At 47.4% G+C, this 12,073-nt stretch overlaps 1 protein-coding gene across 1 annotated transcript in view; it reads left to right on the top strand.

Moving 5' to 3' along the window:
• Positions 1-12,073, top strand: part of MSH4 (mutS homolog 4) — a 96,493-nt gene that overhangs the window by 61,063 nt on the left and 23,357 nt on the right. The window contains exons 11-12 of the mRNA XM_040360673.1: positions 348-517; positions 11,216-11,346. Of these exons, the coding sequence (XP_040216607.1) occupies positions 348-517; positions 11,216-11,346 (301 nt within the window). The remainder of the gene's footprint in view (positions 1-347; positions 518-11,215; positions 11,347-12,073) is intronic.

The following is a 12,073-nucleotide window of genomic DNA, read 5'->3' as shown; positions in this document are numbered from 1 at the left end:
ACAGTTCAATACAGAAGGTACAGGAGGGTCCTTCTCGTAGAGCTTACATTCTAAAGGGCGGGGGTGGTGGTACAAAAGGTAATAGACGCAGGGAATGATTTGATGGGGGTGGCACGGGGACAGTTGTTAGGTGGGTAAGGGATAGGCTTCTATCTGAAGGGTCTCAAACATAAAAGCAAATCAGCTTATTTAGAAAGCAACTACATTGGAGGCCCCCATCTCACTGACCTGAAGTAATGTCTGCTCATATCCTTGCCTTGTATAAAATTGGTCTAGGTTAGATTGTGTTTTTTTTTTCTCAGAAAATCTGGAGTTTCACTTTACTTTGCTTTTGTTATCTCTACCAGGTTTGATCTTGTACTTGAAAAAATTAAGACGGTCATTAATGATGACACCAGATACATCAGAGGATGTCTCAATATGAGAACTCAGAAGTGTTATGCAGTTAAGCCGAACATTAGCGAGTTTCTTGACATTGCCCGAAGAACGTATGCAGAAATCGTAGATGACATTGCTGGTATTGATCAAAAGTTCTGAGAGCTCCTTCTCTTTCCATATCATCATTCATTTCCTAAGGATTTTTTCATAGATCCTGTATATTTGTGTCAGAGTTATTTTGGAATATTTCTTTACTATTAGCACTTTGCATTGTTCCACTTAAAGGGGAGAATTTATCTTTTCTCTTATCGTCCATGGACGGACACAGCTCCTTAAATCTTGACAAATGGGTTATGTTCCCTGTTTACAGGAGAGGAAACATGTTACATTAACAGAGTTGAGCAGCCCCGCCCAGGGAACGGTCCCTCCAGACATAACCCTCCTCCCTGCAGTATGCAGCCTAGCAAGGAGAAGGACGTATGGCTCCCTTTGGGCCCAGCGCCCTGAGGAGAAATTTAATTTTATTTTATTTTACTTTTTCTTGAAGAATCTTCTTTCAACTGTCGGCTGAGAGACAGGCTGGATAATATAGATCCTTGTAGTCTACTCAGTCCGACCAGCGAGCGTGGGCACACCTTTGCAAAGAGGCTGGGTTTGCCACGCCATACCCCATGACTCCTGGGGTGGCTGGTTAACTTTGCTCCAAGGTCCACATATGACTGGGCTGTGGTGTTGTCTCACTCACAGTGGACCGGGCCGACAGCTACCTCCATTGCGGTTGTAGTTCTGTCAGGAATGAGTCAGCGAGTCCTCGGATGGGTAAGTACAGTCCCTCCCGTTTCGGTGGGTTGTTACGGCTGGACATTCCTGGGGTTCGGGGGTCCTCTTCTCCTCCCTTCCCTGCTCTTTTCCCTCTGCTGCATTGCTAACATTGCCGCTGTCGGGGGGGGAGGGCCCTTCCTGAGGGGACTGTGTTATCTGGCCTGCGTTTTTTCTTTTTTGTACTGGGGAGCCTGTAAGGGGTTTTTCACTGTTAAAGCCCTATGAGGCTTTTCCTGTTTAAATGCAGCATTTTGCCGCCATTTGGCCGGCGCTGGCACCATTTTTTGGGAGGTTTCCAATTGCATTGAAAACTCCCATTGGTGGCCATTTTGTCGTAGCCACGATATGTCGCAGCTTACATTGCGGGTGGCCATTTTCCTGTGGCTGCGTTCTGAACGCTCGGCGGCCATCTTTGAGTAGTCCTGACCCCTAGTGCTGTATCCTACGGCGCACACAGGTCCCTGCACATGCCGCACAGTTACCTCACGGTTCTTTTCCTCTCTACACGCCGTGTGCTGAGAGCGGACGGCAGCGCTGGGCTGACCCCATGTAAATGAAGCGCCGTTGGTACGGCGCATGCGCGCACATGCTCAGAATCACGTTGCAAATACTCCCTAAGATACGTCGGCTCAATGCTTTCGATGTGAACGTAACTTACGCCCAGCCCGATTCACGTACGGCTTACGCAAACGATGTATAATACGACGGCTGTTCCGTCGTCCATACCTTGCATGGGCTGCGCCACCTATAGAGGTGTTTATCTTTACGCAGGCGTATGTCTTACGTAAACGGCCTAGCTTACTGCAACGGGCGTACGTACGTTCGTGAATCGGCGTATCTTGCTCATTTACATATTCAACGCAAAAATCAACGTAAGAGCCCCTAGCGGCCAGCGTAAATATGCACCCAAGATACGACCGCGTAGGAGACTTACGTCGGTCGTATCTTGGCAACATTCAGGCGTAGCTCATTTTAAAAATGAGCGCATAGATACGACGGCGCATTTTCAGACTTACGACGGCGTATCTACTGATACGTCGGCGTAAGTCTCTGTGAATCTGGGCCATTGTAAATATTAATATTTGGAGTCAGTATCTGGGTCCTTCCCCAACATGCTGGTGGTGGCAGCAGGTGTTAGCACCTGGGATTCCCACAGAGATTTTATTGTTAGTCCTGGACGCGTTTGTGCCAGGGTGGGGGCGGACTGCGGACGGGCGGGGGTTAAAAGAGTGCCCCCTCCCCTCGTTATCCCTTGGGGAATTCTCTCTTATGGTGCCATGGACCAGGTACCAAAAAAAACAAAAATGCAGGATAAGGCATTTATGGGTGCACTTCTCACTGCTGTAAGGGACTCTCTTAAGCTGGATACTGCAGCTGGGTTTCCGCCGAGGGCTCGGTCTTTTTTGGATCACACAAATCAGACCGCTCTGTGTAGGTTTTTTCCTTCTGTGCCCTTCTTTGATAATTTCTAAGATGCGGAATGAGAAAAGCCGCTGAGAGCTTTTGTAGTCCCTCACCGCCTGGCGGTTCAGTGCCCCTTTGAGGAGAGCCTTTTCAAAAGGTGGGCTTCTTCTCCGGTGGTGGACCCTCCGGTTGTCATGTATAGGTGACCACTCTCTCTATTGCGGGAACCCCAGCTTGTATGGATCTGACTGATAGAAGATCCGAAGTACTGACCTGTTCCATGTTTACTATGCTGGGGTCTGACTTGCGGCCTATTGTGGCCACTACTCTGGGGGTATCAGTCACTCACGGAGTGAGAATTTTGCACCAGACCATGGAGGAGCACCGACTCTCTCCCAAAGTTATTAGGCTAGTGGACCAGCTGGTCCAGGGCCTTGTATAGGTCTGTGATGCTTCATTGAATGCCGCACCCTTGTTATCCAGGGCTTCTGTTTCACAGATGGTTTTATGCCGCTTTCTCTGGTTGGAATGCTGGTCTGCTGTGCTGGCCAGGCCTCTAACCTACGCCCTGGCGGATTTGCCCTTCATGGGTGGGAGACCTTTTGGGTGCTCGCTGTACGACATTATCAAGGATGTCATTGGAGGGTAGAGCACTCTCCTCTCTCAGTCCTCCAGGGGGAAGGAGCCTCGCTGTCGGCCAGGACCTTCCTTTCCCACGCCAAAGCGGTATTTGCGTCAGTCATGGTCCGCGGGCAACCTTCCCAGGCCGACAAAGGCTCAGCTGGGGCTCTAATCCGTCCCTGGGTGCGTAAGCCGATCACGCCGGCACCCAAACCTGCCAATGTATGTAGCTTTTCCTCCCCGTCTCTAGGGTGGGGGGAGCAGCTTGCAGGTTCACAATTCGGTGAACCTCCCTGCTCTCCGACCAGTGGGTCTGCGAGGTGGTCTCTTCGGAGTGCTAGATAGGGTTTCCTCCTAACTACAGAACAGAGTTCTTCCCTCGTGTCTTCCTCTCCCGCCTCGTCGGCCTGCCTTGGGCAGTGTGGGACTTGCTAAGCTGCGGGGTAATTTTACTTTTCCTGCATGAGGAGAGGTTTGGGGTTTTCTATGGGCCTCAGGCCCTAAATACCTTTGTGAACACCGGTAGTTCCGCTGGAATCCATTCGTTCGGTGGTAGCTGCGCTCCATCCGGGGGAAGTTCTGGCGTCCTCGGACATCAGGGACGCATACATGCATGTCCCGTTTTGCACATGTCACAGAGGTTTCTGTGCTTCGTGATGTCAGTCTCTGTCAGTCTGTGGCCCTCCCTTTTGATCTGGTGCCAGCACCATGGGTTTTCACCTAGGAGCTTGCACTTATCCTAACTTTGTTGGGACAGCGAGGCTTTGCCTCGTGGGCTACTTAGAAGACTTTCTTCTGAGAGCAGCTTCTGTCTCAGACCTAGTGGATGTGTTGATAGCCATTCAGACCCTCCGAGGATTCGGGTGGGTGTTAAACATTTGGAGTCGGTCCTGGTTCCGACTCAGCGTTGGAGTATCTAGGGTTGATCCGGACTCCTCGGTGGCGAAGGTCCTTCTTCCCCTGGAGAAATTACAGACTCTTCAGTCTGCGGTGAAGGTATTGGCATCACACAATTGGTCTTCTCTCCGTGTACATGCAGGTCCGGGGCCTGTGGGTAGCCTCCTTCGAGGCGGTACCTTATGCCCAGTTCCACACTCGGGTTTTCCAGGGGAAATACTGTCCAGGTGGTAATGATCTCTTGTCTCTGAAATTATCAGATTCAGGTGCGCCACCTAGTCAGAGTCTCTCTAAGTTGGTGACGGAGATCCCCGACTCTTCGGTCCAGAAAGTTGTTTCTTCCTTCCAGTGGTCGGTGTTTACGACGGACGCCGGCCTCACGGGTTGTGGGGGCACCTGGGGGGTCCAGTCAGCTCTGAGTCGCTAGACTTTCGTGGGCCCACGGCCACACCTCCCTGTCTGATCTCAGTAGCTACCCAGAGTAGGGTCTGATTAGTACCTGGGTGGGAGACCGCCTGGGAATACCAGGCGCTGTGGACCCTGTCTACTTTCATTGTCCTACTATTTTAGGCGATCAGGCTATGCTTCTCCTCGTGGTTCAGGAGGTTGCAAGGTCGTCCGATCTGGATTCAGGCGGACAACGCCACGGCCGTTGCTTTGGTCTACCATCAGGTCTACTGGCAGGCGGACTACTGGAGTAGCCAGAAGCTGGACCAGGGCGACTGGTGTTTGTGCTTGGGGGTGTTTCGGCTCCCTTGTAGGAGGTGAGTGACATAGGGCATGGATCTCATGGTTGCTGTGAGTGCATCTTCTGATGCTTCTTTTGGCCGCTAGGTTTTGCAGGCGCCTGTTTAAAGTTGCACCTCCTCTGTTGAGGAGCTCTGCTTGTTTTGGGGTGAAGTTACAATTGGTTTTACTGATACGGTTCCCACCCTCGTTTTTTGACACTGCTTGGGGACGTCCCACTTGTCAAGATTTAAGGAGCTGTGTCCGTCCATGGACGATAAGAGAAAATAGGATTTTTTGTACTCACCGTAAAATCCTTTTCTCTGAGTCCATGGACGGACACAGCACCCTCCCCTCCTTTTTAGGTTTGTACTGCTTGTTATGAACTGAGGCTGCATACGGCAGGGAGGAGGGTTATGTCTGGAGGGACCGCCCCCTGGGCGGGGCTGTTCAACTCGGATAATGTAACATGTATTTAATTATTTAACATGTTTCTGCCTAGTACTCTCCTGTAAAAAGGGAATATAACCCACTTGTCAAGATTTAAGGAGCTGTGTCCATCCATGGACTCAGAGAAAAGGATTTTACGGTGAATACAAAAAATCCTATTTTTTTTAAGATGGGTACACACGGGTCAAAAAACTCTGGCAGACATTCATCTCGTGTGTATGTCGATCTGTCCAGCAGAAGTCGGCCTTTTGACCAGCTTCTGTCGGACGAGCATGCTGGAAAACCAGCAGGCGTCAGACTCCCGATCAGTGCTCTCAGCCATTGGCTGAACAGAGTGTTCTGGCGGGGCGGCATCCCCCCTGTCAGAACACAACAGCTCAGCGGGGGGAGATCGCTGTACTAATGTAGGATGGTAGGATGGTTAGTACAGCGGCTCCGATCGGAGCTGACAGTTTTTTGTTTTTGTTTTTTGTTTTCGTGCAACCCGCTGGGTTAGTGTATATCAGGCTTTAGTTTAGTGGGCAGCTGGTTAATAACCTTGAGATCTGTTAGGACTTGTGTACCTAGGCAATTGTTTGTATTCAAACTGCTCCCCCCCCCCCATAAAAGTCATAGACAATACAATAGAAACAGCCCATAAGGAAGTCAGAAGTAGCTCTGAAGGAACTCAAAAGCATCTTAAATGCAAACTGAATGCTCCGATTTTCTGTTGGTACACTATTCGTCTCCTTAGCATTACAGCATGTTCTCCTGCTGTAAACCAAAATAGACCTTATTTTTATTGCAGGCTCAGTTAATAGTTACTCAATGGTGACTAATGCTTTACACCAAAGGAGTTGTTAAAGGATAAGTGCACTTTAGGACCAAGTGCATTCATTCTTTTTGCTTCCTTGCCCTGACCTAACCCACCCTTCCCAAATGCATACTTACCTCTCAGTCTTTGGTGATTGTTTATATCCTGGCTGTGTCTGCGCATTTTAGCCTCTTAGACATCTATGGGGCTGTCTTCCTTCATCTCCGGTCTCAAGGCAGCCCCATAGAAGTGACTGTAGTGCACAGGCATGGCCAGGAAGGTGAAACTTATGGCACTGTATGGCCACTTTCACATTGGGCATGAAGGTGCGGTGACGGTATAGCAGCGCTATTTTTAGCACCGCTATACCGTCGTATTTACCCCGATATTCGGGCGCTAGGGCCCCCCCCCCCACTAGCGGCCAAAACAGGGTTAATACCGCCCACAATGCGCCTCTGCAGAGGAGCATTGTGGGCGGTATTACCGCGGTTTCCCATTGATTTCAATGGGAAGGCGCGGTATAGAAGCGGTAAACACCCCGCTCCTATACCGCTCCAAAAATGCGGCTAGCAGGACTTTTGGAGCGGTCCTGCTACCGCACCGCTTCAGTGTGAAAGCCTTCGGGCTTTCACATTGAAGCCTGGAGGGCACGATTTTTTCATGCGGTATAGCAGCGCTATTTTTAGTAAACAATTACCGGGGGCTACTACTGTTGAATCTAGGTAAGTATGCATTTTTTCTGAAAGTGCACCTATTTTCAAACACAGATTGCCACCCAGCTGTTAAACCACTTAAAATGTGTGTTTAACAGAATAAAATAAAAACCTATTCCGTACATCCATGCAATACATGCACATTTTCCCATGTTTCATTCATTTCAATGCTGCAAGTACAGAAAAATACCTGTTGATCTGACAGAAAATCTAGTGGGCTCCTAATTTGCTGTTTGAGCTGACAAAACGGTGCCTCTGCTGTACTGAAATTCCAAGAAACAGATTTGCATTGTCAGCTCAATACAGGAATTTAGGAGCTCAGTGGATTTTTGGTATGATCTACAGGTGTTTTTCTGCACCACTATTAGGCTAGGTTCACACTGATGAGAATTGGATGTGGGTTTCTTCGCATCCAATTTGCATGACAGTAGAGTGTGACTGGCTTCTCAATAGGGGCCAGTTCACACAGCTCCGGGGCGGCCAAAGAGCGCACTGGAAAAGGATCCTATGCGTCTTTGGCTCAGATTCAGATGCAAATACAGGCAAAAATCCGGACCTGATTCTTCCCTGAAACTGTGGACAGAGACGCACTGGACCCCAGGCACAACCCCTCGGCCATATCAGTGTGAACCCAGCCTGAGGCGTCTTGCACACTGGACATTAAAATAACGTTATAAAAAATGCCAGTAGCTTTGCAGTGAGTTTTTCAGCTTTTTTCTAAATTTTTGCAATAGTGGCCCAGATTCAAGTAGAATTGCGCGATATTTGCGGGGGAGCAGGGCAACGATTTTGCCCTTCGCCCCCGCAAATATTTTGCGCTGCCCTTGATATACGGAGCAGTAGCTCCGTGAATTGCGAGGGCGCGCCGGCAAATTTGCCCGGCGTAAGCGCGCGCAAGTTAAATGATCCCGCCGGGGGCGGGAATCCTTTAAATTAGGCGCGCTCCCGCGCCGAGCGTACAGCGCATGCTCCGTTGGGAAACTTTCCCGACGTGCATTGTGGCAAATGACGTCGCAAGGACGTCATTTGCTTCTAAGTGAATGTGAATGGCGTCCAGCGCCATTCACGTTTCACTTACGCAAACGCCGTGAAATTCAAATTTCACGGCGCGGGAAGGCCGGCTATACTTTAGCATTGGCTGCCCCTACTATTAGAAGGGGCAGCCTTGCGCTAAATGTAGCTGTACGGAAACTCCGTACCTGGCTTGCGCGGGGCCCGCGCAAGCTTGTGAATCAGTGGTAGTATGCAATTTGCATACTACACGCTGATACACAATGGGAGCGGCCCCCGCAAGAATGCAGCCTAAAATCTGCGAGGCATAAGAGCCTTATGCCGCGCAGATTTTAGCCTGCAGTCGGTATAACGAGGTTCCTGAATCAGGAGCACTCGTTACACTGGAGCAAATAAGCACTTGCGCTGCGTAACCTATGGTTGCGCGGGTGCAAGTGCTTCTTGAATCTGGGTCACTGTTTTTTTTTTGTTTTTTTTTAAGGTAAACATTTTTTGGGAAATGTTTGTACATACAAAACAGACAGTACAACAAACACACTTCCTAGGCGAACATCGCCCGGTACATCATTTTACAAAACTTTTGTAGCTGGTACACATTGAGCATTTTCATAAAAACACACAGAGAAAGGTGGGAGAAAAACAGAATCGTTAATTTACTCACTTAGGTCTATTCAACGGGCAGAGGTATCAGCCATCAGTCAAAGTTCAAGGAGCAGGAGGTATGGTGCTCTCGGAATCAACCCAAGAGCCCCAGACCTTAAAGAATTTTTTTGGACACCCTCTGGCCTCATATGTCATCTTATACAGCGGTATAGCACGATTGATGGTGGTGAGCCAGAAGGCAATGGTAGGTAAGGATGGAGACTTCCAGTGGAAGGTTATAGACTTCTTAGCATAGAACAGTACTATCCGCAGGAAGGTTTGCATATTCTTAGATATAGTCTCGTCATCAATGTGGCCCAGTAAACACCTCAGAGGATTACATATATTTGTTATCTGCATCAGCGAGCTAATGAAGGCCGTGACCTCCGACCAGAACTTCCTAATCGGGGCACACTCCCACATCATATGAAAGAACGTGCCATCGGCCGCGCCGCATCGGGAGCATAGCGCTGAGGGGATTCTGCTCAGTTTGAACAGTAAGCATGGTGTGAAGTAGGATCTGTATAACAGTTTGGTCTGTATTACCTTGTCACGGGACGAAATGACAGAAGGGACCTAGAGGGGCAATACCTCCTGCCAGATCTCCTCCGTCAGCTCAGGGATGTCGGCTCTCCAGCTAGCAGCAATAGTGTTTTTTTAAGTGGAGTTTTTTTTTTAGAACGTTTTGTAGCATTTATCGGTGCTAATCGACGTTTATCAGCGTTGGAGCGTTTTTACAGCTGAAAAACGTCTCTCAGAATCCAGTAGTTTTGGAGATTTTTTACTGCTCAAAAACGTCACTGCCCAAAACTGCTGATAACAGCCTATGTGTGCTTGGACATAGGATAACATGATGGAGAGTTTAATGACTGTAGAAAAAAACGTCTACTGCCAAAAACAGCTGCTGTAAAAACGTCAAAAACCTCCATTGTGCATGAGGCCTAAAAGTGGTAGTAAACTCAATATAACAAATCCACAGCAATGAGAATGCCACATTATAATGTAATTAGAAACACAAAGCGATAAGCTAGCTAGAGCATACAAACAAATCCAAAAGAAAAAGCAGGAGCAGAAATGCACACCACATTGGCAACATAAAATGATGACATATTCAATGGTTAGACACTGGGGTATCTTCAGGGAAGCAGTTGTAGTACAATCTCAGGATAATACAGTGCCTTGAAAACATATTCATACCCCTTAAAATTTTCCAAATGTTGTCATGTTATAAGCAAAAACACTTTGTGTTTGTCTATCACATAAAATCCTGATAAAATGTGGAAAATTTCAAGGGGTTTCAATACTTTTTCAAGGCACTGTATCTGTGGTTTTCCTATTTTTGGAGTTTATTATGATAGTAGTCTGTTTCAGCCGAAGCCAGCCCCGGAAAATTTCAATGGGTTACAGTGCCTTGAAAAAGTATTGAAACCCCTTGAAATTTTCCGGGGCTGGCTTCGGCTGAAACAGACTACTATCATAATAAACTCCAAAAATAGGAAAACCACAGATACAGTGCCTTGAAAAAGTATTGAGGCCCATATTCTCTCTAAATGGCTGCGGGCGGGCGCGTAAGGCATTTACACTCCGCCACCCCAAACTACAGGAGCAAGTGCTGTATTCCCCAAACACTTGCTGCGTAGTTTGGGGCGGCGGAGTGTAAATGGCCCGGCGTAGCCACGCGTATCTTCAAGGGGGCGGCTTCTATTCAAATTAAGCGCGCCCCCGATTCTAAGTAACTGCGCATGCGCCGGGCTTAAAAAAGCCCAGTGCGCATGCTCCAGTTCTCGGCGGAAAACGTCAATGACGCTGACGTGTGCGTCATTGACGTAAAGTCGTATTCAAGAACGACTTAGGGAAACGACGTAGCCGACGGAAAAACACGACGCGGACCCGACGCTATCCGTAACATGGCCTACGTGGGACATGCGGAAACGTACTCCTCATATAGCAGGAGTAAGTTTCCGCTTACGCAAACGACGTTAGCGACGGGTACGCGACGCGAAATCGTTCGGGAATCGGCGTAGCAGGCTCATTTGCATAAACAAATGAGACCTTCACGTAAATGCCATCTAGCGGTGGGCGGCGTAATTACATTTAAGATCCGGCAGTGTAAGTGACTTACACATGGCGGATCTTAAGTGTATCTATGCGAAAATGATTCTAAGAATCAGTCGCATAGATACACTGGCCAAAAAAGAGAGATACGATGGAGTATCCTGAGATACTCCATCGTAACTTCTCTCAGAATATGGCCCTGAATCTGTGGTTTTCCTATTTTTGGAGTTTATTATGATAGTAGTCTGTTTCAGCCGAAGCCAGCCCCATCTTTGCAGGGAAGGTTTAAATCTGTTGTTGAGTTTTTAGTGCTTTGTCACCATTAGTAAGATTTCTGCTCACAACCTCATCAGGTCGTCTGGAAAGGAATTAAGTGGAAATCTCCCATTGGGGATAAGGACAGCAGTGAGGACTCTGTTTTAGTATGAGAAGTAAGATGTTTGCTGCTGTTTGCAATTGGAAAGTTTGCTTGTTATTTCCTTTGGGTTCAATAAGACCGAAGGCTAGGAGAAATGTCCTTACCAATGACCATTAAGAAAATAATAGAAGACTGCTATAAGTTCTGACCTTTCGCCACTATGTCCAAAACAATAAAATGCATTTGGCTGGAGTTATGGTCTGTTATATTATTACTTGTCCATCCAGACAGGCTGATGCTATTAAGAACCATGTTAAAAACCTGCAAAGTTTTATTTGTATACAGGAATAATATCACAGCTATCTGAGAAGTATAACTTGCCACTAAGAACAAGTTTCAGCACTGCCCGGGGATTCTTCATCCAGGTGAATGCTGAAGGAAGTATGCAGCAGTCTCTTCCGGCAGAATTTGTTAAGGTAGCTATTGTTTTTATTTAGACACTATCACTGTAGAGTGTATTGGTCATACCCATGATATACAGTATATTGGTCTTGCCCATAATGGATCAAAGAATGAGTACACCTTTGTGAAACAATTAAAAAAAAAATATATATATATATATATACGTTCTGTTGCCTCTAATACCCAACTGATCCATTTAGAGGTGCATGCAATCTATGATAGTCCAAACATTTCCTAAAAATGATGTTGTCTTGTATCTAAATAGTAAAAAAAAAAAAGAAGAAATGCAGGTAGGCCTTATTTTTTTGTTTGATGGAGTTAAACATATAGAAGAGTGCTGAAGAGACATGAACACCTATACTAGAGGGATACTGGAGAAACATGAACAACTAGAGGGATGCTGGGGAAACACAATCATCTAGAGCAGCCTTTCCCAACTAGGGTTCCCCCAGAGGTTCTAGGGGTTCTTTGAGCAATTGGCAATTTCTGAGTCTCAAACAAATAACCACTGACACAAATGATGTTTTAAGCTAGGGTGGGTGGATTCTTCCCACTGATCACAAATGTCATGATGTACTGTGAGCTGTAGATATAGTATTTATTAGCAAGGATTCCTTGAGAAACGATAACATCTAGAGACGTGCTGGAGAAACAGGAACATCTAGAGACGTGCTGGAGAAACAGGAACATCTAGAGACGTGCTGGAGAAACAGGAACATCTAGAGATGTGCTGGAGAAACA

This window comes from Rana temporaria, chromosome 7, assembly GCF_905171775.1.
Source record: "Rana temporaria chromosome 7, aRanTem1.1, whole genome shotgun sequence".
In the NCBI taxonomy this organism is placed as follows: Eukaryota; Metazoa; Chordata; class Amphibia; order Anura; family Ranidae; genus Rana; species Rana temporaria.
The sequence above is the reverse complement of the archived record's forward strand: the minus strand, read 5'-3'. Positions and strand labels throughout refer to the sequence as shown.